We start from the raw sequence: 26,152 nt of genomic DNA, 5'->3' as shown, positions 1-26,152 counted from the left end.
CACCCAGCCCACCAGGCGCAAAGACAGGGTGGGGTGGGCGGGGGCGTGCGGGAAGCCGGCCCGGCCCTTCCCCCTCCCGGGCAGGCCAGCACCTGGCGGACCCAGGGGCCCACGGAGAAGTGAAACCCAGCCAGCGGGGCGGGACTCGCCGCCGCCCGCCCTCTTCCCCACAAGTCCGGGCCACCCCGACCCCTCCCCCCGCCTTGCGGCCAAGTGTGAGCCAAGGCCGAAAGGGGAAGTCCGGGGCGCGCCCGCCGCCCCCTCCTCACCCGCGTCTCCGTCGGGCTCGGGCCGCTGGCCCCAGGCTGGTCTCTGGCAGCGGCCCCTCTTGTGCTCCATGAAGGCCACGATCTGGCTCAGCGGGAAGGTGAGCAGGCAGCGGCCGCACGTCAGCAGGTCTGGGCAGCTCCGGAGGGCTGCGGGGAGGAGGCGCCCGGGGCCTCCGGACTGACGCGCGGGGGCCCGCGCGCACCCGGGGCCCTGGCGCCCGTACGGCCACTCGCCGGCGCTGCCCGCGTCCGGGGAGTCCGGGACCGCCAGCGGCGGCAGGGAAGCCGAGGAGGACGGCGACGAGGACGATGCGGAGGAGGAGGAGGAAGCCGGTGAGCCCGCTGGGCCTCCCGGGCCATCGGGCGGCTTGGGCTGGACGGCGTCCTTGGCCTGCTTCCCCGGCCCCCGGCAGGGCGCGCTGTCCGGCTTCCTCCGCGGCAGGGCGCACGCCGGAGCCGGGCCGCCGTCGGGGAGGTCCGGCCGGGGCAGCGGCAGCAGCGCGGACGAAGAGGACGAGTTGGATGAGCAGGAAGCAGGCGAGGCCGCGGGGCCGGCCGGGCCATCAGGCTCGTCGAGGGCCCGCGGCTCGGCCTCCTCGGCCCGGGGCCCCCGGCGGGGCACGCTGCCCAGCTTCCTCCGGGACATGGCGCGCGCCTGAGCCGGACGCCGAGCCCCAGCCGCCGCCGCCACCACCGCGAGGCCGAGAGAGACGCTGCAGGTGAAGTGACCCGGCCTGGCCACCTGGCGGGGCGGGCCGGCCGCACGTGGGGGCCGGCAGCGGGCTCAGGCCCCGCCCCGGAGGCGGGGCCAGGGTAGGGGCCGAGCGCCGCCACGCCCCCTCCCGGGAGATCGGCCCGCGGCCCGGAGTGGCCAGGGCCATCGAGGGAGGGGCCCGGCGTCGGGGTGGGGGCTGGGAGCCGGGAGCGCCGGCCCAGAACCTGGGCGGGAGGGCAGCGGGTCCCGCCCCCGCCATTGCGGCGGCCGCTTCCCGGGAGATTCCTCCGAGCCTCAGTTTCTCCTCCCCTTACTTGGGACTGGCGGGGAGGGGAGGGTACGTCTCGGAAGTGTCGGCGGGATGCCGGGCCCCAGGCCGGACGCGGGGAGACCCCGAGGGGCCGAACACGCTCCCCGTCGTCCGGGGAGACGCGGTGCCGACCCTGATCCTGCCCGGGGGGCGGGGGGCGGGGCGGACGGGCGCGAAGCGGGGATCCGGAGCTGCCCGGCTCTGACACCGCCTGCCGTCTGGCTGACGGCCCCTCGGGGCCTGGGCTCTACCTGCGGGTGAGCGGAGCCCGGGGCGCCGGCGAGCGCGCGTGCTCGTACCTCCGGGTGCGCGCGCGCCTCGGCCGGGCTTCCCCGAACGGCGCAGGCGCGCGCCTCGGCCGGCTTTCCGGGCGGCGCAGGCGCGTGTTCCGGCCGGGCTTCCCCGGACGGCGCAGGCGCGCGCGGTTTAGAACGCTTTGGGAGCGAACTTTCCATTCCGGGCGGGCGCTGAGGCGTCGGGCTCTCTCGCCCGCTCGGCCGCCCCGTGGCCTGAGACCATGCCCGAGAAGGAGCTGACCGGAGCCGAGCCCGTCGGCAAGGGTCGAGTCGTCAGCTACCGGAGAGAGGCGCCGCTGCCCGCTGGTGAGCCCCGGGAGCGGGAGAAAGGGAGGGGGGGGGGGAGCAGGGCTCGCCCGAGGTCGTCTCCGACCCCGGGATTGTCTTCTCCCTTGCGGCCCACCCGGAGAGTGTAGCCGCGTCCCACCACTAGAACGGAAGTTCCTAGAGGGCGGGGCGGGTTTCGTTTCATTTTTTTCCTAAACTTTAATCTGTAGCTTCAGCTCCCTACACCCCCCCCCCCCCCCCCCCCCTCCGTTGCACGCCGCAGGTGGATTACTTCATGCTTGTTGCTTCCCTCTCAGAGGGAATTTCTTTATCCAACAAAGAGAGGGGCTGAGAGACGTTTGCCTGCGAGCATTGGGCGCAGATGTGTCAGTTAGTGAGCATTAAGCGGTGTTTCCAGTGCTGAGCCTGGGGATAACCGAGGAAGGCCCCAAAGACCCCCCCCTCCAATCCCTGTCCCCCAAAAGCACTAAAGGGGGCACGGAGCCCCACGTGAAGCGGGACCCAAGCCGGGAAAATGCCCAGAATGCCCAAATGCTGGAGAGGGAAAATTCTCTTCCAGGAGCTGCTTGGGGAGGGTGGCGTTGGGGACTGAGCTGTGAAGGTCTTTGGGCCCAGGGAGAGGATTTTCCATTGGATTCTGGAGCTGGTGGGGAGCCTTGGCATTCATGGAGGAGGAGAGATTGGCCCTGTAACTTAAGAGCATCCCCGGCAGCCGAGTAGACTAGAGTAGAGGTTTATGGAGTGCCCACTTTGAGCTAGATGATGAGAAAAGGGGAAGGGACTTTTCCCCACTGTCTTGAGTCTGGATTTGAACTCAGATCTTCTCACCGCTGGATGCACAATGCCATCTTCCTGTTGGGGTAGGAATGGAGTGTGGGGCGGGGGGACACTAAGTGTAGGCCAACTGCCAAGTCAGAGACCCCAACCAAAGCCTTTTTTAATCAGAGATGTTGCAGTTTCTGCTTTGACTTTTTAAAACTTCCTCTTCATTCTGTTGCGGACCAGGAAGATAGAATTAAGAGAGTAGGACTGCATTCTAGGGGCTGGACCCCGGATCAGGGCCAGGCTTAGCCCCTGAGTCCGGAGATGGAAGCAGTTCCTACTGAAGAAATATACACTGCAGGCTTCTGCTTCCTAGTTCTAGGTACAGTTGACTTAGCCTCTGGCTTTAGTTTCCTTTCTTGGTCCTCCTTGACTCTTCTCTCCAGGTTCTCAGGACACCCCTCTCCCCTCTCTGGTTCTCCCCCTGCCATTCAGACCCCTACCTCTGTGTCTTCTTTGCTGGATCTTCCTCCAGACCACATCCTCTGTCTCTGTCCAGGGTTCTCTTCTCTCTGACTTCACTGAGTGATCTTATTAGCTCTTGTGGATCTATTCCCATTTCTTTGCTGATGATACTGAAATCTGCCTTCCTAGCTCCAAATTCTCTGCTGACCTCCACTCTGGCTTGTTTCGGACATCTTGAACTGGATTCCCAGGAGACATCTTAAACTCAATATATCCAAAATGGAATTGGTTATCTTTCCCCACTATTGTCTCTCTACCCACCCCCCCATCCCCCCATTTTCCCTATCACTGGAGAGGGTACTGCTGTCCCTCCCTGCCTTCTTGCTCACAGGCTAGGAGCCATCTGGACTCCTCGCCCCTCCTGCCAGTTCAGACCTGTGCATTTCACCTCTGCAGCCTCTCTGGTGAATTTCACCTCTGCAGCCTCTCTGGTAGATTTCACCTCTGTGCCTCTCTGGTAGATTTCACCTCTGCAGCCTCTGATGGATTTCACCTCTGCAGCCTCTCAGGCCAATTTCATCTCTTCAATTTCATCTACAGCATCTCTTGAATATCCCCTTTCTACTCTGATGCTTCCCCCACCTTGATCCAGGGCCTCATTGCCTCCTGCCTAGATCGCTAAAATAGCTCCTGGGAGGTGGAGGTGGCGTTTTCACTCTCTTCCCCATTCCAGTCCATGTTCCCTTCAGCTACCAAAGGGATTTTCCTAAAATGCCAGTGTGATCTTGTCACCATTTACTCTGTAAACTCCAGTGGTTCCTCATTACATCCAGGAATAGATGCAAAATCCTTTGCTTGACATTCAAAGCTCCTCTAAAATGACCTTACGTCTCCAGTCTTTTCACACCTTACTCTCCAAAACATTCTCCTTGGTACAGTCACTGGCCTTTTGAGCCAGATGCTGTGCCAAGTGCTTTACTGCCATTCTCTCATTTGGTTCTCACGATAAGCATTGGGATGTCGGGAGGTGTTCTGACGATCTCCATTTCACAGGCGAGGAAACTGAGGCAGACAGGAGAGGTGACATGCCCCAAACCACATGGCTGGCAAGAGTCTGAGGCAGGATTTGAACTCAGGTTTTTCTGGTCCCAGGCCACTGTGCCAACTAGCTAGCTCTTTCCAGCCCAGTCAGCTCCAAATTAGGACAGATCAGGAGTCCCCACTGAAGGGGTTTTATTTGCATTCACACTGCGTATCTCCTTGGGCAGGAACCAGTTACTGTAGTTTAGATGGTTACAATTTCCAATAATGGCAACTTAAATACATGTCACCACCTCAAAGGATTCATCTCTCACACTAACAGGGAAAGCTTGGTGCCATCTGAAGGAAAATTGTAAATAGAGGCTTGGGTTAATTTATGAAGGACTCAACACATCTAAATAAATACATAAATATAAATTTCCCCAAAGCCATAGGGATCCACTGAATTTTCTAGAGCAGGCAAGTGGCGACTGTTAGTCTTGAGTTTTAGACCTATTTTGGTTGTCTTGGAGGGTAAGTGGGAGAGGAGGTGAGACTGATGCAGTTGAGTATTGAAATTGCCAGCAGAAGATCTTGGCAATGGGCAAAAGGAGCATCTGGTGCCAGGGCACTTTAGACTGACTCCTACGGGATTCACCCCCTCTTTGGGGACCACGTGACCTGGAAGCCTTTTTTCAGCTCTGGAGTTAGGATTTCATTTCAAGAATTCCCGAACTAGGTGCATCCTTGTGGGAATGGGAAGGCGGGTCGGAGAAAGTGGCTAGTGGAAGGAAGGGATCGCCTTGGATAGAAAAGGGAATGTCTGAAGAAGTGGTTTGGGGGGAGGGGAGGAACAAGAAATATTTCAGAAGTAGGAAACGGGATTTTTTTTTTAAAGAGTTACTTATAGTTGTTTTATTTTTTAAAATAAACTTATTGATTTTCAGCATTTGTTTTTTAAAATTTCGAACTCTGAAATTTCTTCCCCTGCCTCTCCCCCACCCCTTGAGAAAGCAAATAAACGTTTTCTCTATTAGCCATATTGGGGAAGAAAGGTAAGAAAAATGAGGAAAACAAAATTATACTTGCATCTGGAAAACGGGATGTGCTTTTCAAGCACTTAGCAGGTGCTTATTAAATGCTGATTTCATCAGAGCTTACTAAGTACTGATTTGGGACTGGAGCTGGGGAAAGAAGCTTGGCCTGGGAGTCATCTTCATAGAGCAGATGAGGTCACCGGGAGCAAAAGAGAGTCCATGTCCAAACTTGGGGGGGAGGGCGGGAAGGACATCTGCAGAACTGGGGAAAGGAGGAGGGACCCCTAGTGAGGGAGGGCCTTAGAGGGTCTTGAGATTATAAATGGAGGCCATCTATGCGATGCTAGAGCCCGAGGACTGACTGCAGGCTCACCTTGCAGCCCCAGTGGCCCCTTCTCAGAGCCCCACCCGGCCCACTAGTGGGTAATCCCATCAGCCTCCCTGAGGATTCATGGTCCCTGCCCCCCTGGGGCCTCGCTGGCCACCACTGGCTTCCTCCCTTGGCTCTCCTAGTCCCCGAGTCTCGCCAGACGGAAGCTCTTCGAGGGCAGGCTTTTCTGTGTGTTTGCTTTTTGTATCCCTCGTATTTTGCTTCTAATAGAGGGTTAAGTGATGTATTTTCAGGCAAAGTCCCAGAGGGCTGAAAGGGGTTAGAGAAGTCCGCTTGCCAAAAAAGGCCCCCACAGCAGTCCTTCATTAAGGAGACAGTGTGATAGAGTGGGTGGACCTCCCGGCACAACCAGAACAAAGCCTTACTCCCTACCCAGTGCTTGTGGCTAGAATCTTATTAAAGGCCATTGTGTGAGCAGTACAATTATCTGGGACAAGACCTGACAAGATATACACCTTTTATACCAATACCCAAATTAATGTGTGCTGTAAGACCATCCCTGATTGGCAGATTTTATTAGCCATGGCTTCAAAGTTTGCACACGGGTCTCCATTAAAGATAATCAGACTATTACTTAATTGATGACAGATTCTTGAAGAAAAAGTTTCTAAAGTTCCTCTTAAAAGACCAACTATCTTCACAGATGCATCCAAACATAATATTTGTGCTGTATATTCTCGTGACTTAACCATAGAGTAGTCAGAACTCCTTTTCAATTCTAATCCCAGTCCAGTAAGCCTTCATTTAGTGCCTACTCTTGTTTGGGCTGCACGGAGATGGCTTCTGGTTGTCACCAGGCTCCACTTGGAGGGACGGCTCTGATGGGGGCTCCCTTTAGGTAGTTTCCTGATAATGTCCCTGGGTGCTAGACTGAGGGTAAGTATTCTGTACCCCCTTCAAGGCTGCAGACAGAGGGAGGGAGGAACGGATTTTTCAGGGGGTCACTGTAAAGGGGAAAAAAGGTGGTGAGGGGTTAAGTAGATGACCTTTTGGTTCTCTTAGCGGGGTGGGGACAGGGCAACATGGGTGGAAGAGGTTAATAGACTCATCTGAAAGGGAGTCAGACTCCTCATTTTGGGTCTTTATTTGATCTATTTAGAGAAAGACTTCTTCCTTGGATCTCCATCTGGAGAAAGTTGGCCGACAGAAGTTAACTTACTCAAATGTGAGGCTCCCTTTTCAGGCCCACAGTCCCTGGACTGGGCCCCAGGGACCCATTCCTAGCCTGTCTGGTTGTCACCGGCACCTGGAGTGGGCCCCGGGGACTCGTTCCCGGCCTGTTTGGTTGTCACCGGCTGGCCCCACGGCTGCGTTTCCACAGCAGGGACGCGGCCCTGAGTTCCTCGAGGGGAGCCGTCTCTGGGCGGCCCTGCCCGCCAGGAGAGTTTAAACACAGGGAACCAGCTAACCCCTGACCCCGTGGCATTGCTGGCGGGGCGCTGGGCTTGGAGTGAGGATGGGAAGAGGAGGGAGAAGCATTTTAGGGCCGTTTGCCCTTTTTATAAACATTTCATTCTATCCTTGTGACGGTCCTAAGACTGCCGAACAACTTCTCCAGGGTTACCCGGCCAGGAAGTAGCTGAGTCTGGCTTTGGGCTCATCAGCCACTTTGATTGGGGGACCTGGCTTCAAATCTTACCTCGATGTGATCTCCCCATAGCAACAGCATCCACTCCCTGGGGTTGTGACAACAGAGGTATCCCAGATTCTCAGAAATGGCCCCATAGTCCTCCTTGTCTCCGGGCTCAGTGGAAGGTCTCATAAAAGGGAACTAGCCCTCACCTTCTATTGTCCAGTGACAGGCCCAGAGTCGCACAGCTGGCCAGTGTCTGAGGCTGCATTTAAATTCGGGTCCTTCTGACCCCAGGGTGGGGGCTCCAGCTGAGCCATCTCACTGCCTCAAATCTTGGCTTTCAGGTAGCTAAGTATTTTTTAATTGTGAGGCAATTGGGGTTAGGTGACTTGCCCAGGGACACAAACTAGGAAGTGTTAAGTGTCTGAGACCAGATTTGAACTCGGGTCCTCCTGACTCCAGGGCAGGTGTACTCTCCACTGAGCCACTCAGCTGTGCCCCCAGTACTCAGGAATAGACTCCTGGGGTGCTTACCATGAGCTTTTAAAGGCGGTGCCCCTAAGCCTCAGGCCTTGAGCCTGTTGGGCTCATTCAGAGAGGGATTCTCTTCCTGGCTTAGCATGTTACCTGGATTTAGTGTAAACCATCTTGTCATTTCTCCAAATCGGTGGTGAAGATTTGGACCAAGCAGAAAGTCGGAGAACACTCCGGGAGGGTCCTCCTAGTGCTGTGCTGATAGGGATGGGTACTAGAGCAGTCATTTCTTCGCTGTAAGAAACTCCTTCTGTTCTGCGGGGTGGCAACCCTCCCTCCCTCGTGGAGAGTTTCTTAGGGTCTTAGGGTCTTAAGAGATTAAATCAACAGTCACCAAACATTTATTAAGCACCTACTGTATATATACCAGGCTCTGCCCTCTAGGAGTGGGGGAGAACACAAATTAGTAGATTGCAGTAAACAAATTGTAGGCAGGATAACTTGGAGATAATTACCCGAGGGAAGAGGCTCTCTCTCAGTGGGGTCAGGTTAAGAGATATTCCCCCCAACATAGACTGGGTTTTCCTAGCTTGGTGGCCACTGGGTCTTAATGCCCCTCCAGTAAGGGGTCCCTTCCTTAGAGCAGAAAAAGACTTCCTATAGCCCTGAGCGCTGAGGGGAGGAGACCATCCCACGGCCTTGGGGAGGGCCTTCGCTTAACGGCTCAGTCACCGGCCACAAAGGGAAGTGAGTCGGACCTGGCAGGACCTGCTCCCCTTGAAGCCAAGACTGCGGGAGCCATGGCCGCTTCCTCTTTGGGTTGGCTTTTTCTTGCAAGTTCTAGGAATCCTCCTTCTCTGAATTCCCCGAGGCCTGGAGCCCCCAGGGCCAAACCCAGCAGAAGCACCTGGGAGAAAGCCAGGCTGGCGTTTCCTCCGTAATGCTGTCAGAAAGTTCGGGGCCTGCTCTTAGTTCATACTGGGGCTTCTCGGTTTCCTCTGAAATTGTCAGCTCCTCCCTTTCCCGTTGGGGAAGGGAAACAAGCATTTATTAATCACCTGCTGTCTGCAAAAACTCTTTACATATATTAATTCATCGAATGCAACAACCCTGTAAAATCCCCATTTTATGGTTTAACGCTGGGGAAAACCGAGGTGAAGTTACCTCCCCAGGATCACACTGCCGGTAAACGGCCCAGGCAGGATTTGAGCGGCTCCTGCCGACTGCCGGCCCACTGCACCCCCTAGCTGCCGGCTCTGGCATGACTTATGTCACTTGGTTCAGCCGCAGCCCCTCGGGTTCCTGTTTTTTGGCCGCTGTGAGAAGAGGGGTCACAGGCGCTTTTGTGTCTCCTGCCTTTAGCCCTGCCACGGGGGGCCCAGCCTTGCGGCAGCTGTGAGAAGTTGTATTTTGCATGCATGATGTTGCCTCTTCCCTTAGGACGGTGCAAGTCCTGGGGGACGCCGGGTGGTGTGCCTCTCCCCCCCCCCCCGCCTGGGAGGCTTGCTAACCGGGTTCCACCCTGAGATTTTGGGGGTGGCGAGGGGTGAGAAACAGGCTTTTATCAAGTGCCTTCTGGGTACGGGGGCGGCAGGCCGGGGATTGCAGACCGGAGGCCTTTTGGGGGACCTGGTCCAGCGCCCCTCGTGCCCAGAGAGGGCGGGAGGAGGGCCGCGGGGGCCCCGCTCCGTGGTCAGACTCCTTCCCGCTCCTTTTCCCGGCCGGCCGGGCCCAACCTCCCCTGGAGGTGGGATTGTGGGTCAGGGCGGTGGCTGCCTGACGCCTCTGTCTCTTCTCCTCCCAGACCAGGCCCCGCAGATCCCCACGCCGGTTCCAGTGATCCGCCTCCCCCGGGGCCCGGACGGCACCAGCCGCGGTTTCAGCGCCGCCCGGGGCCGCGACAGGACCGGGTCCGCCGTGGAAGTGGCCGAGCAGGAGGCCCGGGCGGCGCTGCGCGAACGCTACCTGCGCAGCGTGCTGGCCATGGTGGGGCGGCCCGTGCACTTCACCCTGCACGAGCGCGTCCACGTGGACGCCCACTTCGGGGCCACCGACCTGGACGTGGCCAACTTCCACGTGTCCCAGCTGCAGACGCCCCTCGGGGTGCAGGGCGAGGCCCTGCTGCGCTGCGCCGACATCATCTCCTACTCCTTCCAGCTGTGAGCCCCTCCTTCGGCAGGCCCCCTCGGAGGACGCGCGCAGACCGGGGAGACGGGCGACCCAGGCTGAGGTGCGGGAGGGCAGCGGGGCTGGGGAGGACTGGGGGGAGGGGGATGGGAGGGGGCCGGGCCCAGGTGCGGGGAGGGCAGTGGGGCTGGGGGGAGGGGGATAGGAGGGGGCCGGGCCCAGGTGCGAGGAAAGAGGGGACTGGGGGAGGGGGATGGGCCCAGGTGCAGGGAGGGCAGCGGGGCTGGGGGGGAGGGGGATGGGCCCAGGTGCGGGAGGCAGGGCTGGGGGAGGGGGATAGGAGGGGCCGGCCCAGGTGCGAGGAAAGAGGGACTGGGGGAGGGGATGGGCCCAGGTGCGGGAGGGCAGTGGGGCTGGGGGAGGGGGATGGGCCCAGGTGCGGGGAGGGCAGCGGGGCTAAGGGGGAGGGGGAAGGAGGCGGGGGATAGAAGGCCGGGCCCAGGTGCCAGGAGCGGGGGCTGGGGGAGTGGGCGGGGCTGAGGTGCGGGGTGGGGGGAGGGGGTCCGGGCTCAGGGGCGGGGAGGGCAGCATCCCGGAGGCTGAGAAGGGCCAGGGCTCTTTGTCTCCCCAGCTGGTGCGAGAAGGAGACCTCGACCCGACTGAGCCTTACGCAGAATGAGCTGGGAGCCACCTCCTTTTTCGGCCACAACTCCCCGGAGTCCTGGGCCCCGCTGAGGGTCATTTGGGGAGGGGTGCGTCAATAAAACTTTCCCTAGCCACTGGTGGACATTGCCTAATTCTTGCAGGTCACCACGGATCTCGGATTCCCGGGACTACTCTCTCCCCAGAATGGGAAGGCAGCAGCCGCATTCGTTCAATAAACATTTATTAAGCGCCTACTATGTGCCAAGCACTGTGCCGGTGCTAGAAGGGAAGAAATCGGGGCGGCCTTCCTGGAGGAAGGGGTGGGAGGACAATGACAGCCGCTGAGTCTGGGGAGGCCACCCCCCGGGAGAGGGCACCCCCTAGGGGAGGCGGAGGGGGGCGGGGAGAGGGCGAGCGAGCTACGGCTGTCCGGAAGCAGAGCTAGGAATGCCCGTCGGCAGTCGCACATTCCTCCCGGCTTCCCTGCTTCCTTCTCCCAAGTGCTCGCGGCGGCCTCGGTTCCAGGAGCTAAGAACGGCTGCCCTCGGGACTCAAGATACTTTGCAAGTCTTTTATCTTGAGTTGGGCGGGGCGTCCCCGGCGAAAGTGCTGCAGCGAAAGCGGTGTCAGCCGTGGGGCCCGGAAGCTCCCCCGTGACCGACCCGTTCGCTTCCCGGCCTTTTGCCCAATTGCACGGCTCCCCTTCTCTCCATTGTTCCCCTATCGTTCCCGTCCAGCACAAAGGTCCCTAGCCCCTCCCGTCCCGCGGCGTTTTCCATCGCGGTCGGCCGCCCGCTCCACGATCGCAACGAAAGGCCGCCCCGACGGCGACGCTTGCTCAGGGCCGGGGAGAGGGTCGCTGCTTCGGCCAACCCCCTCCCCCCGCTCCGGCCGCCAGCTCTCCCGATGTCGCACATTCGATTCGAATTTCCCTTTTCCCTTCCAAGCCCCTTTCACTCCTGCATCTAACGCTCCCAAGCTTCTTTCTTCTCCGTGAATTTTTTTTTTTTTAAAGGCAATGGCTAACTTGTTCCTTCGGTTTACGGGAACGAAAGTGCGAATGCGGAGAAAAGGGGCTGGAGGCGTGGGAGGAGTCTGGCAGCGGCCGTCTCTCTGCCTGTTGGGTTTCGCACATTCGTAGTTTAATTTTTTCCATTTCCTACATTTCATTTCATTCGATTCGCGAAAAATGAGGCATTCGCAGCCTTCTGCCTCTTTAAGACTTTGTTTTGAAGGTCCCTTTTGCTTTAATCTTAAAGCAGCACCCAAGCTACTCAACGACAAATGGCTCTCATACGCGTCAGCGACAGGGGCGTGGGTTGGATTGGCTACGTCGTTTCGGCAAGCCCTCCTCTCCTTGGCCGTCTTCTTGTCTGCATGTGCACATTCGCTGCAGAGCCTATTTTTCTCCCTATTTATATTTTATCTTTATATTCCTTGAGTTTTAATCACTCCGATTTTTTTGGGGGGGGGAAGGGATGTTTATCGCGAAAGTGCGCCAGCTGATGCGGCGCTCACGCAAGAGCGAGAGAACAAGCCAAGTGCGTGGGTGGGGCTAGAATGAGACGGGGGTGTGTCTGCTGTGCCGGAGGCGTGTCTTCGTGGCGCCGGAGCTGGCGCTCTTCGCTTTCTTGTCCTACTCGACACATTCGCCACAGCCACCTCTTCTGTCCCTCTCCAGGCTTCACGCTGCATACTTTTCCCTTTTTGTCCATTCTTCCTGTTTCCCCCACCGCCTTGCGTTTCTCTCTAGCGTCCGCTGCTTTCCGTTTAGCGGAGCGTCCGTGACGAAAGTGCGTCTTCGGATGGCCTCCGCAGGTCTGGCGACAACGTGCGCCGGGGCGGGGACGCGCGCTCGGACTCCCGGGCGACGACGTCGACGTCAACGTCAAACGAGGAGGAGGCGGCGGCGACGGGGGCGGCGGCGGGAGGCGGCGGAGGCGACGGAGACGACGTCGTGGTGGCCGCTCGCGCTCGGGCTCCGCGTCGGGCTCGCCGTTGGACTCGGGGAGGCCGGGGACCGCGTCGGGCGCTCGGGACGCGTGAGGCGCCGGGGCCGGGGCCATGGGCCGGCGGGGGCTGGGCCCGGGGCCCCGCTGAGCGCGAGCCGAGCCCGTGCTGGCCATGGCGGGCGTGCCCCCGGCTGCTGAGGCCGCCGGCGCCGCGCTGGGCCCGGCCCAGCAGGAGGCGCCGGCCCCGGCTCCGGAGCAGGCCCCGGCCGGCGCTGGGGACGCCGCCGCCGCCGGGCTCAAGGCCGCCGCCAAACGCGTCACCTTCCCCTCGGACGAGGACATCGTGTCCGGAGCCGTGGAGCCCAAGGACCCCTGGAGACACGGTACTTGCGGCCGGGGCCCAGCCCGGGGGCGCGGAGAGGGGCGCGGAGAGGGGCGCGGAGAGGGGCGCGGTGGGCAAGCCGGAGCAGGGGCTTTGCTGTAGTGGAGGCTCGTTCTGGGGACGCCTTGGAGGAGGCCCTGGCGGAGCTTCTGGTAAAAGCGGTCGGGGGAGCGTTTTGGGGAGGAGAAGGTTGGTCCTGGAAGGCCCCCGGGGGCGGGAGAAGGTGGGACTGCGTTTCACAGCCCCGAGGGGCTGGAAGCTGCGAAAGGTGATCTTGTGGGGAGGGAGGGGATCCTTGGGAACAGCTGGGAGAGAAAGTGGGGCTTTGTTCCTGGAGCTCTGGGGGGCGGGGGGCTGGGAAGCCCCCAAGCACCGCCTTCTGGAACCCTGGGAGGCTGGGGAAGGAGAATGGCCTGGGGGGGATCTTAAGGGAAAGGATTATGGGGGCGGGGCCGGGTCATCGGTGCAGATGGGTCCTCCCCCTGCCGGTGAGCCTCTGGGACTGGCCTTGGGTCAGGCCACAGGTGACTCCCCTCTCCGCCCCCAGAGGGAAAGGGGGGGGGGCGCTTGGAACGGCCCCAGGAAGGGAACAGCAAACTTTCATCCAGAAGTTGGGTGGGGGTGGGGGAGCGCGGAGAATAAATACAGTTCCGGACAGAGCTGGGCGCTGGGGCTGACCGGGCTGTAAGGGGCAGGCAGGAGGGGCTCCTGCAAGCGTAGCAGCCTGAGGTGGTTTGGCTGAAGGTGTGTCACCTGAGCCGGGCTGATGGAGGCCCCGGTCGGAGAGGGGGTTCAGGCAGCCAGGGGCTGTGCTAAGTGCCCAGGACCCCGAGAAAGGCTCCCCCGCCCCCCCGGAGCTCACATTCTGGCCAGAGAGCAGCGGACAGCTGGCTAGTCGGAGATGCTTAGGAAATCCTGAGCGGAGGAAGGCTGTCTGTGGAAGTCGGGGAGGTCACCCCATGGGCGGCCAACGGGGGTCCTCACTTTGGCTGACACCCCGAGGAAGCCCCTAAAGGTCCGTAGCTGCAAGAGGAGGTGCTTGGCTGGCATTTGATAGACACATGTTGACTGGCTGTAGATCCTAAGAGTGTTTTTTTTACTTGCAAGGTGCTAGAAACAAAGGAGGGGAGGCCAGACTCCAGCAAACTCCAGGAAAGAATGAGCAAGAGGGGAGGACCATGTGATCACAGCACATGACCCCATGGGGCTGAGACACAGAGGATTTCCCCCCCCCCCCCCCTTGGTCTTGCCAGGGTCCTCCAGGGCAAGGAGGGATCCCAGAGATGAGCTTGGAAACTGGGGGGAGGGCGGGGGTCCGATTGTGCCTGCTGAGGAAGTTCTCATGTCCAGACTCTGGTGGGGGTGCCCCAGAGGCCAGCCAGCTGAGCGGTGAGGGGGTAGGGGGGGCTTCTTGAAGCAGTTGTTTTGATGGAAACCAGCGCCATGGTTTGTCCAAAAAAAAAAAAAAAAAATACACAATCTGAGAACAAATCAGCGTGGCTGAGCTGGGCAGGCCATGGGCTTTCTCTGCAGGCTCTCCCCATCCCCCCTCCACCACCGTGCACTAGAGGCAGAGATTCCCTGAGGGCTCTCCCAGGGCTGGGGGTGGGAGCCCTAGGCCTCTCCTGCTGTGCCCCTTGCATCCAGGACCCTTTTCCCATGGGGGGGCTTTTCCTGATTCCCTCCTCCCTTTCAAACCACCTTGGATTTAGCGGGTGTGCATAGGAGGATGTATAACACACACATACATGTGAATCTGAGAATGTTTTGACCCAGGATCCCAAGGGATCATTCCTGTATTTTGGCTTTGTATCCCTGCGCCGGGAGCTTCGTAAGGCTGGTTGTTTGACCCCTGCACAAGGGCCAGCCTGGGATCTCTTCCTCTTGGCCCCAGGTGTCTGGCCGCGCAGCCTTTCAGACTCCTCTCCCTTGTGTGCTGACGGCCTTGTCTGGCTCTGTGCCTGGACGACTGGGTTGCTAAGCCCCCTCATGTGACTGCTCACATCCTTCTCCTTTTGGTCTGAAGACACATGAGTCATGTTTGACAGTCTGTTCCCCTTCAGGGAACCTCCTGCCCCCTCAGCAACACATGCTTTTCTTGACCTGAGGGAAAAATAGACTGTCCCTTCATGGGAACACGCAGGGGTTATGGCAGGAGAGGCACTGGCAGGATCTGAATTCCACTTGGCTCCCTGGGTGCTGACCTCAGGCTAGCTCCCTGCCCTGGGGTATTGGGGCCCAGGCCTACTTTCCTGTGTGGTTCCCTGGGACAGGGTGCTTCTAGAATCACGGAACCTTAAAGTTGAAAGGAGTCAGTAAGTCACAGACTGTTGGGCCGACAAGATCCTTGGAACGCGGCCGGTGCTGCATGTGCCCCCTCAGTCCGCCTTTCACTCTGTGGGCAGGAAGCTGAGACAGAGAGGAACTGACTGACCAAGGTCTTTTGGCGTTTAACAGTAGAATCAAGATTGGCACCTGGCCCTCAAGATGGAGTGTTGTGGAGGCTAAGGGAACCAATGTCTCTGTGGAACAGGTGTTGTCTGAAGGTGAAGGAGCGGGAGCATGAGTTGGTGGTAACCTGACTCTCTCTCTGGGCCAGCCTTTGGCTCTTTCCCCGCCAAGAAGTTTAATGGGGCGATAGTCCCACTGGTTAAGGACTGAGGCTGGGTCTGCAGCCCTGAGGCCCCTTTCCCACCTAGGACATTCATTCAACAAGCTTTTTAGAAGGGGCCCCAAGCTTCTGTCTTAGGGCTTGGGGCAAGTCAGGGCTGAAATACAGTCTGAACTCTGCCCTCAGAGGGGATTTGCAGGATATGGTGGGGGGGAGTAGACTCCTAAAATAAATGAAGTTTTGGGGAGTTAGGATGTCAGAAGTCTATAATGAAGCCCAAAGTGGGAGACAAGGAATGGCTTGGGAAGGATGCAAACTTTATCAAATATTTTGAAAATTCAGTCTAATACACATCCTGTTTGAAACAACTAGAAAAGCAGGGGTCTTGCTGAATTCTCCTGCAGTAGACAGACTGTAGACCAGTATTCCTCATATAGGTTGATTTTAATTTTAACTATTTTTGCTTTTAAATTTTAACTATTAACCAGAAGCCTCCAGCAATACATCACAAAGATCATGTGTTGTGCCATACCAGACTTGGGCCAGGAATACAAGTCTGATCAGTACAATTGACCACATCAACAGCAAGAAGTATACAAAAAAGTCATGGGTGCCCTTAGTGGCTGCTAGATGGTACAGTGGGTCATGCGGGGCCAGGAGTCAGGAAGCCCCAAGTTCAAATCCAGCCACAGACACTTTGGGCAAAGACTTAACCATTTTTACTTCAGTTTCCTCAACTGTAAAATAAGAATAATCAACAGTATCTACCTCTCAGGATTGTTGTGAGTTAATGCTCCTCCCCCACTTTGCCCCTTTATCCCTTTTACTATTCAGTGTTGTGTTAGAAATGCTACCCCAAAGCAATAAGACAAGAAAAAAGGAAATTAGCAAAGGTAAAGAAGAGATCAAATTATCACCTTTTGCAGATGACACAACAGTTTACTTAGAGAACCAATTAAATTAATTAAAATTAAATTAAAATTTAATTAAATTAAAAGAATTAATTAAAAAACCTAATTAGAAGAATTAACTATTTGAGCAAAATTGCAAGATATAAAATAAATCTACCCAAATCACCAGCATTTCCTCATATCACGAACAAAAGCCAGAATGAAGAGACTTCCATTTTAAATAACTTCAGACAGTATGAAGTGCTTGGAAATCTAACATAAAATTAGTCTTATCCAAATGAAAACAGATCTAAACAGTGGAGAAATACTAATTGCTCATGTATAGGCTAAGGCATATAATAAGAATGACAATTGTTGTTAAGTCATTTCAGTTGTGCCCAACTTCCTGACCTCATCTGGGGTTTTCTTGGCAAAGATACTGGAGTGGTTGGCCATTTCTCTCCAGCTTATTTTACCAAGGAGAAACTGAATTAAGGGAGTTAAGCGATTGCCCAAGGTCGCTTAACTACTAAGTGTCTGAAGCAGAATTTGAACTCGGGAAGAATCTTCCTAATGCAGGCTGGGTACTCATACCACCTGGCTGCCCAAAGTGACATGCTACCTAAATTAATGTAGTTATTCAGTGCCATAGCAAAATATGTGCATATACAAAAAAACTGTAGTTTTGTAGAGATATATAAATATATGTGTTTGTGTATACATATGTAAACCACATAGAAATATATCAAACTATAGAGTTATTTTACTTCATAAAAAAAGGAGAAACAAAAGTGAGAGGCAAAGGCCTGGCAGTCAGCACCAGATCTCAAACTTTACTAAACTACTACAGAGTCGGAGTCATCGAAATCCTTTGGTAGATGGTGAGAAATGGAGAGGTTGGACATTGGAACGGATTAGATACACAACCTGCAGAAGCAGCGAGCTCCCTAACTATTTAAGAAATGCAAATAGATAGGAGGTTTGTCATTGTTAGACAAAATGACAAAGAGATTTGTCATTGTTTGACAAAAACTGCTGGGAAAACTGGAAACTAGTCTGGCAGAAAGTAGGTATAGACCAGCATCTTACACTGTATCCCGAGAGAAGCCCCACATAGGGACGCTTCCTGTTGCCACAGCGACTGGAGCAGCTCACATTTTGCCACTAGTGCTTTCATGTACCTGGATATAACCTAGACATAAAGACTGATGTCATGAGCAAATTAGTGGAGCATGAAAGAAATTACCTCTACCGTCAAGGGGGTGGGAGGTGCTAAGAGTTCATGGCCAAACGAGATAGAGATTTTCAAGAGGTAAAAATAGATCATGAAATTAAAAGGTTTTTGCACAAAGTCCAAGAAGTTGAATTAGAAGAAGGAAACTTAAGATGTGGTGGTGGGAGAATCTTTGCAGCATTATTTTCTGTTAAAAGTGGCATTTCTATGCTACTTAAGCTGATTCCAACTTGTCAGAATAAGAAATTCCCAATTGTGAAACGCCAAGGGATATAGTTTTCAGAGGAAGATGGAGGGAAAGGAAGGGAATAGTAATTTACAGAGCACCTTACAACAACTCTGGGAAGGAGCTGCTTTTATTGTTCTCAGTTTGCAGCTGAGGAAACAGATGCAAACAGAAGTTAGATTAAGTGACTTACCCAACATCACACAACTAGGAAGTGCGGGGCTAGACTTGAACTCAGGTCTTCCTGGCTCTGGGCCAAGTATTCTATCTACTGTAGCATCTCTTAGACAGAAATCCAAGTTATTAATAGGCAGATGGGGGGCTCTAAATCATTAATTATTAGAGAAATGCAAACTAAAAGAACTCTGAGATTGATTGGCAGTGGACAGAGGGTATTGGAAGAGATGTGGACAAGGGGGTACATCAGTGCCCTCTTGGAAGAGCTGGGACTTAATCCAGCTGTTGTGGAAAAAGCAGTTTGGAGCTGGGCCCCAGGAGCTATTCAACTGCATGCTCCTTGACCCAGCAGTGCTGCTGCTAAGTCTATACCCCCAAAGAGAGGAAAGAAATAGGGAAGAGACCGGTATGTGTAAGAGTATTTGGGGCATCACCTTTCATAGTGGCAGAGAGTTAGAAACTTAGGAAGAAGGGATGTCCGTCAGTCGGGTAGTGGCTGCACAAATTGGGCTGTGTGCAAGGGATGGAATAATACTGTTGTAAGGAATGATGAGGGGGGCAGTTTTATAGAGACGTGTGTGAACGATGCATAGAGAAGTAAGGAGAGCAATTTATAGAATTGCAGCAGTGCCGTAAAGACAAACAACTTGGAAAGATTTAGTACTGAGCCACATGGGGAGCCTCCACAATTTCAGAGGACTCGTTGAAGTGCACTGACTGCCCCCTCCTGCAGTACTAACTGAGCCATGCCCCCCCCCCCTTTTTTTTTTTTAACGTGGCTAATGTTAGGAATTTGTTTTGTTTGATTAAACATTTTTGATGGGTTTTGCTTTTTCTTGCCTTCTCGGTGGGTGGGAAAGGGAGGATAGAAGAATAGAATTTAGACCCAAAAATGAAATTGAATTTAAAAGCTAACTTAAAGAAATAAAACGAGAAGACTAGATCAGATGACTTAAGGACCCTTTCAACTTTAAATCCTGTGATTGAGCTGTGAGTCTAAGAAGGCGTATCAAGGATGGTTTCTGGGAGGAGATGGCAGAATCAGAACAGTCCCCTGGAGGACAGGCAAAATGGCAGCATGTCAAGGTCCAGAGAATGTATTAGAAATGGAGGGAAAGAGCAGAGACAAGGGCAAATAGAGACGCCTGGGCCAGTGAGCATTTGTTCATCACCTACTGGGTACTAAGAAGTACAGAGAGGCCAGAGTCAGGCCCTGCCTTGGGGGAGCTCCTGGTGTAATGGGGGAGGCAACAGGCAAATAACCATGTCTAAACAAGCTCTAGATGAGATGAATTGGGGGGAGGCCCTGGAATCAAGGGGGACTGGCTAGAATTCCTCTGGCAGGGCTGGTTTTGGTTGTTACCAGAAGGAAGCCAGGAGCACAGAGGAGGGGGAGGCAGGGCAGGGAGGCTGATAGTGGGAAGAAGGCTGGACTCAGTCCTCAGCCTGTGAGGGTCCTTAAAATGGGTTAGGCAGCCCATGCTTCAGAGGTGAACCTGTCAGCAGGGAGATAATGCTGGTCCTTACAGCTGCTTTTTTGACCTCCTGACTGTTCTGCCTTCCTGAATTGTCACTGGCACCTTCTCAGTCCCGGCAGGACCCTTTATGGAGCATCTCTTTGCTCTGGGCTCCTGAATCAGCTGACTCCAGCCCGTGTCACTACTCCTAGAACCTTAGAGTTGGGAGAGTGCCTAAAGAATACAGAAGGTGCTGCCCCAGCTGGAAGTGCCTTCCGAGACGGAGCCCATGTTTGGTAGAGTAGGAAGCCGCGGTTCTGGGAACAGACCTGCTTGGGGCCTCTACAACCATGGTTTCCCCTGCACTCTGCCTCTGGCCAGCCCACCTGCCCAACAACAAGCAGGTGCTGCTGAGCGCCCTTTGCCCGTCTGATTGTGGTGAGGACCGGGCTGGGTCTGTGATGGTCAGAGTTCTGAGACGGGCTGCTGGAGGCCCCTAGGAGGGCCTACTTCCTTGGCAACCTGGCACAGCGCCACTGGAGCTGAAGGGCAGGGGAGGCTTCTGGCTGCAGTCCAACAAACCCTGGTTTTAAAGAGGTGGGGAGAGCCCTCCCCAGGACCCCCAAGGCAGGGCTAGTATGGAGCTCTCCCAGGTGACACAGCTGTGCAGTGTTTTGTTAGAACCTGTTGGGGATTGGGGGGCCAGGCCCTGCCTGGGATAGAAAGAGAAAACAGCATGTACTTAGGCAGAAGACAAGGAGGATTAAGATGAGCCAGCCGCTGTGCAGATGGGGGAAGGCCCCCCTCTCACACGCACACCCTCCCCAACTTCTCCAGACAGGTCTTGGAAAGTAGCCGAGTTTCCTGAAAAGTAGGAATGAGGAGGACGGCCCCAGCCTAGGGAGCAGCTCCCCAAGTGCAGGGAGGAGCGAGATGGAGCCTGGAGTCAAGGAATGGTCAATGAGCAGGAAATAACGACTGAAAGTAGAGATTCAAACCGTCTTGGGAAGGGCTTTAAATGGTGGGAAGAAAAGTATTTATGAAGTGCCTACTGTGTTCTAGGCCTTGGGCTCTAGGTACTTGAGCCCACAACTCTGTGAGATGTGTCACAGTTTTGCAGTTGAGGAAACTGAGGCAGACAGAAGTTAAGCCACTCAGGTTTGCAGAGAAGGCTGACTCCAGGCCCCCTACCATGAGCGGCCTTGTGCTGCCATTGAAGGGCCGCTGCTGGACACTTGCCCCCAGCTCTGACATGAAGCCATCCCTTCCTGGCTGTCTTCCACTGTGTCTGTGATCTAAGTCCTCATGGACCTTAGGCCTGTCTCCGCTGCCCATTCCCACTCGTGTGGCCCCAGAAGAGTCACATATTCAAGTTTGCACGAGTTTAAGCTTTTGAACATCCAGGCCCTTGCCCCCCATTGCCCTCTGCTAGTGCCCAGGGTAGATGGCGCTCTCTCCCCTTTTCATCAAGGTCCCTCTGGCAGAGCGCTGGGTCCCGTGCCTGTGTTCTGGGCCCCCCATGACTGCAGAGCTGGGGTGCCAGGAGCCTGCTCTACCCAGAGGGCTTCGGAACTGAGAGCAGTGTGTGACTAGCACCTGTCTGCCATTGAGGGAGGATGGCGGGGGTTGGACAAAACCTGAGGGGAAGTGACTTGGGAAGAGGTGAGATGGAGAGAGAATGGGGGGATAAGAGCCAAGCGGAAGACCCGTTGGGGAGGGCAGCCCCTCGTCCCTGGTGTTCCAGGAGTTGTGGGGCTTCTTTGGAGCCTTCTCTGTTGATCGTGTGACCTTGTCCTCCCCGGCACCAAACACAAACTCCTCGGGGTGGTGCTCAAAGCCCTGGCTCTCCCTGGTGTCTGAGCCCACCCAGCACATGGGATCAAGTGACTCTGGGGGTCTTTGGGCCCAGAGTGCCCCCCTCCTCCCAGCCCACCTTCCACAACTACACCCCCTGAGTTCTCCTCGCCCGGGGCCTTCCCTTCTCTGGTGATATCTTCCCCCCTCTATCTCTGGGGGCCAGGGCAGTTTTCACAGGTGCTTAACAAGACGGGTCGCCTGCCTGACTCCTCGGCCTCATCAGGGTCCTCCCAGTCCTGCCATTCTTACGTCTTTATTCTCGAGTCCGTAAGGAGTGGACGTTGTGGGGACTGAGCCACAGTCTCCAGGGGTCCCATTGCTGTGGGCAGACAGTTTCCTGACTGGGCCCAGTTTTTTCTAGCTGCCAACCTGGCACAGCTGCTGCTAGGTGCCAGCTGGGCCTGGGCTGCTGTTTCCGGGGACTTGGGTAAACAAATGCACGCCCTGTGGTGGCTGCTTTGTCCAACTCCTTCCTTAGACTGACTCTGGTTGGCTTTCTCGGCCGCTCGGGGTTTCTGGGTGGAATGGCCGGAGTCGGTCCTGAAGGTCTGAGCTGGAAGAGGTATGAGCCGCAGAGAGCCCAGAGCCAGCTAGCACCGAGACCAGGGCTCCTGGCTCTGTTCAGAGCCCTGGCTTTGGGGGCTGGGACCTAGGATGGAGTTTCACTCCTAAATATGGAAGATCTTGGCTGTCTTTCTCCCATTCAGTTTTCTCACTTGAGTAAAACAAAAGCCACACCCCAGATTCTCATGGCTTTTTAGGCCTTGAAGGGGTGGTCCATGGGGGGGGCAGGAGGCCCCTGCCCCGAACTCTCTCCCCCTCCTCTCCCACTCTCCCAGGGCTCCTCACTTCTCTGGGAGCTGGAGGCGTGGCTGCACATGTACAGATTCCCTAGCAGTTGGCAATATGCTGTATTTTTGGGTCAAATGTTGGGTTCAGACCCCAGCCATGCTGCTTCCCACCTGGGTGACCTTTGGTTTCTGAAGATAAGACTTGGTTCTTGTTGGTCTTGGTCTCTTCCACTCCCCCTCCTCCCCAGGGGTTTGAGTCCTGGCACTCGGCTCCTTCTGACCTGCCTGCGCTCTTCAGCAGGTTCCCGGGTGGGCGAGTGCTGCCCAAGGAGCCTTTGGCCAAATTCTGGCGCGTCCACCCTGTGACTTTGAGCTTTGGCTTCTGGGCCTCTTGGCCTCGTCTGCACAAAACATTGACTCCCTGCGCTTGGGAGGATTGTGAGAAGCAAATGCTTCATTGTGGGCAGAGGGCCTCGTGGCAGCTCAGGGGAGGCCAGACTTGGGCTTGAGGGGAGCCTGCCCGGCCCTTTGTGAGTCTGAGCTTCCTGTTTGAAGGCGGCCCTCTCAGCTCTCAATGGATGGTCCTACAAGCTGAACGAGGGCCCTGGTTATCGTTATTGTCAGGAACGTTGTTAGCAACCCCACTGTAGCTGGCTCAGGAGAATTATGGCCGTTGTGTGTCCTTCCTTCTCCAAGAGGGCCGTGAGCTCAGGGAGCTGATGCCAGGACGTGCAGATGAGTTGGATTGTGCCAGGTCACCGGCCTCCCTTTCCCCTCCAGAGCCATCCGGGTCAAGGGATCAGAGAGAGACCAGGATGCTGGGGTCTGGAGTAGAGAGAGACCTGGGCCTACTGAAGCTCAGGGCCACAAGTCTCAGTTTGACAGAAGCAGCCCCATTCAGTGCTTAAAGCCAGGGAGGAAATGAGGCAGGGGAAAAAAAATCAGCCTGGGAGGGCAACAGTCTAGATTTTTGGCCTGGGACCTATCGCGGGCCCATCCATCAGAGCCAGAGGCCTGGGTGAGTCTCCAAAGATAAAGTGGGGGGGAATCCCTTTTGTGACAGGGAAGGAGAGAGCAGGGTTGTCTGGCGGCCGGCTCTAGTGGGTGACCAGTGGGGCGCCTCCTCCTGCTGCTCACCCAGATGGTGGTTTGTCCTTTCTCTAAGAAGACCCTGACGGCAGGGGGCTTAAGTGCTGAGGGGCTTGGCGCAGTCAGCTTAGAAAGGCCCAGGGTCCCCTCTGCATCGGGGGCATCTGGATCTGGCCTCTGGACCCAGATGGCCCTGTGGGGAGGGACCTGGCACAGCCCTGCCTCCCTCCAACTCACCAGCATATCCAGGCGGCACCTCCTGTTGTCATGGTCTTCTCTAGTAACGAAGGACAAACAACCAGCTCGGTGAGTAGGACGAGGAGCTGCCCCCCCCCGGCAACCCAGCTGGAAAAGGCCACTTGGGGAGCCCAGCTTCCCCTCCCCTCCCTTCCCATTGTTCCATAAGGTATCATGAAGGTGTGATACCCTTACCAGCAGATGCTCTGGCCACTAATTGAGTGTTGCCTCAGTCAAACTGAGACTGGCTCCAGAGCCCATCTGGAGCCATCTCCAGTCGTCCTGATCCATATCTCGCCGCTTGACCCAGATGGCTCCAGAGCAGAGAGCCAGGCTAGTGCCTGCACAGGCTCGCCCCCTTAGGTCCAGTTCGCTTGCATGCTCTTGGAAGAGCGCTAGCCCTGTGGGCAAAAGGCCTGGATCTGCAGGCTCAAATCCAGGCAAATAAATCTGGGCATATCAGCTGAAATCATCTGTGTAACGCCTCTCTGACTTGTTAAGGACTAAAGAAATCCTAGGCAGGTCTTCTGTGCAGTAGGAAGGGCGGGCTCAGGCCTCTGCTTTCTCCCAGGTTGGGATGTCTGAGCAAGGACCTCCCACCTGTGGATGCCCTCCGTGACTGGCTCGCTCAGGGAGCGGCCGCCTGCCTGGAGCTGTCTGCTCATGGGCACTGTGTGGCCTATCTGCCCCCTTCATATCTTCTCATCAGCCCTGCTTAAGGGACCTGCTGGCCTAGAGAAATGGCAGGCAGCCTTTCTGCATCTAGAGGGGCTCGCCTCCAGTACCAGCATTTGTTTTCCAGCCCTGGACCAGGCACCCGGGAAACAACAGTGCACAAAATAATAGCCCTGCCTGCCAGTCCCTTAGATGTAAGTCATTTTAAAGTCAACACAAAAGAAATAGTGGGGCAACTGGGATGAGCAACTGGGAGACTGGGTGGGGGTTTGTCAGGTCTGGGATTTTGTTGTTGTAAGCAAAAGCTCATTGGAAATAGACGCTGTGTTTCTTGGGACTACACCCACCCTTGGGAGAAGAAAGGACATCCAAGAAAGGGTCTGACTTTTGCTGACTGGGGGGAGATGGGAGAAGGCCGAGCAGCTGTTCTCAGGCTGTCCATGTTTGCTCCACAAGAGGAGGGACCTTTATAGATGGGAATGAGAAACCCACAGAGAGTAGGCACCTGGGGACCGAGGGGGCCAGTCCTGGGAGTGAGGAGATGGTCACGGACAGTGGAGGAGGCACCGGGAGCTGGAAGATGGGCAGGTGGCCCACAGACTCCAAGCCAGCGAGCAGGACTTCCGTTGTTGGGAAAGTTCTAGATCTCTCAGCTTGGCACACGTCTGGAATGGGAAACGGGAGCACAAAGAGCCAACGTGGCCGCTTCTAGAACCGGTCGGGCAAGGCTGATTTCTCTTCCTTCTCTGACTGTCACACTAAGCCGGGAGATAGCTTCGGAATGGTTTTCCCCAAGCTTTTGGTTAAATACCTCATGTGAATTGGGTGTGGAAAGACAGGGATTCCCCCAGTCTGGGTGGCTTTTTCCAAGAGCAGTTGTGTTAGTAGGGCATTGGGTCCCGTGGAGGGCCCCAGGGATCTGCTTTTTAATTCTCATCAGAGGGTTGGCTAACATGGCGCATTTATTAATTTGGAGATGATGCCACACGGGGAGGGATAGCTGACATGCTGGCTGACAGAGCCGGGATCCAGAAGGACCCCGACCGGCTCTCAAGGATTGGGCAAATGCTTATGAGGTAATACCAGGGATGATTAAAGTCCTGCTCTTCAGGACACAGTATAGGGTAGGGGAGGAGATGGGCCTTATTTGTTCTCAAGATCTGGGGGGCTTAGTGGGATGTGGAGCTGCATGTAAGATAGCAGGCAGTGTGCAAGAAGGCACCGCCCTCTGCCCTGTGCCCTGGCCATCTAACCCTGTGCAGTGCTGTGCCCAGTCTGGCCTCCAGGGTTCAAGAAAGTTGAGGGTGTGCTGGTGAGGCGTCAGCCCTCTAGGGAGTCGGGTATCAGAAGGGCTGAGAGCCTTCTGAGAATTTCAGCATCTCAACGTAGGATGGGATGTTGCACTGAATAAAGCGGGGGGGCACAAGGGTCACATTTACCCTGCTTTCTTTGCAAAGTATTGGGTCTAGCTCTTGGGGAACAGCTGATTAGATGGTATAGCAGATGGTGATGACTCTTCTTAAATGTCATCTCCACTGATAAGATCATCAAGGTTTGGTGTGAATCATCTCAGCCCCAGGAATACAAAGATAAAAGCTGAGCCAGCCTTCATGGAGTCATCCCTTCCCCCGTCTAATAGGGCAGACAACCTGTGAGTGACCAAGTGCCTCCTGGAAACGCTCAGACCAGTTGAAGGAAGTCTCAGGAGAGGCAACATGTCATCATCTTAAATACCGAGGATAGGTCAGATTTCTACCAGCAATGCTGAGTGTTTGCGACATGAGGATAACTATAAGCAGGAGTATTTAATAACAAGAACAACAAAAATCACATTTTGTCAATAGACAGAAAAATTTTGACCAGATATAATACTCATTCCAGTTTAAAAATACTGGAAGCCATAGGAATAAATGGATCTTTCTTCAGTATGATAAGTTGTATCCAAGTAAAGCCAAGACCCAGGCTTATCTGTGATGGAATAAGGTAGAGGCTTTTCCCCCAAGATCAGGAATAAAGCAAGAATGTCCATTATCACCATTCAGTAAAGTACTACAAGTGCTAATGGTAGCAGTGAAACAAGAAAAAGAAGTTGAGGGAGTCAACATAGACCAAGAGGAAATGAAATAATTGATCTAATGGTTTGCTTAGGGAAATGATCTAAAAATAACTGAAACCATTAACATCAACAAAATTGCAGCACAT

At 55.5% G+C, this 26,152-nt stretch overlaps 2 protein-coding genes across 3 annotated transcripts in view; both read left to right on the top strand.

The window, feature by feature from the left end:
• The first annotated feature begins 1,607 nt into the window (after nucleotides 1-1,607).
• LOC116422892 (gem-associated protein 7-like) lies at nucleotides 1,608-10,915 on the top strand. Of its 2 annotated transcripts, none has more exons than XM_031963230.1 (3): nucleotides 1,608-1,896; nucleotides 9,405-9,830; nucleotides 10,534-10,915. In XM_031963230.1, the coding sequence occupies exons 1-2, from the start codon at nucleotides 1,812-1,814 to the stop codon at nucleotides 9,761-9,763; spliced, it is 444 nt and encodes a 147-aa protein (XP_031819090.1). In that variant the 5' UTR covers nucleotides 1,608-1,811; the 3' UTR covers nucleotides 9,764-9,830; nucleotides 10,534-10,915. The 2 variants fall into 2 exon arrangements, with proteins under 2 accessions (XP_031819090.1, XP_031819089.1); XM_031963229.1 differs by lacking the exon at nucleotides 10,534-10,915 and adding an exon at nucleotides 10,359-10,510.
• A 954-nt stretch (nucleotides 10,916-11,869) lies between these two features.
• LOC116422890 (protein phosphatase 1 regulatory subunit 37-like) overlaps nucleotides 11,870-26,152 on the top strand; it is a 32,425-nt gene continuing 18,142 nt past the window's right edge. The window contains exon 1 of the mRNA XM_031963220.1: nucleotides 11,870-12,707. Coding sequence (XP_031819080.1) covers nucleotides 12,497-12,707 — 211 coding nt within the window. The 5' untranslated portion in view covers nucleotides 11,870-12,496. The remainder of the gene's footprint in view (nucleotides 12,708-26,152) is intronic.

This window comes from Sarcophilus harrisii, chromosome 3, assembly GCF_902635505.1.
Source record: "Sarcophilus harrisii chromosome 3, mSarHar1.11, whole genome shotgun sequence".
In the NCBI taxonomy this organism is placed as follows: Eukaryota; Metazoa; Chordata; class Mammalia; order Dasyuromorphia; family Dasyuridae; genus Sarcophilus; species Sarcophilus harrisii.
Note: the sequence above shows the minus strand (reverse complement) of the source record. Positions and strands in the feature narration are given on the sequence as shown.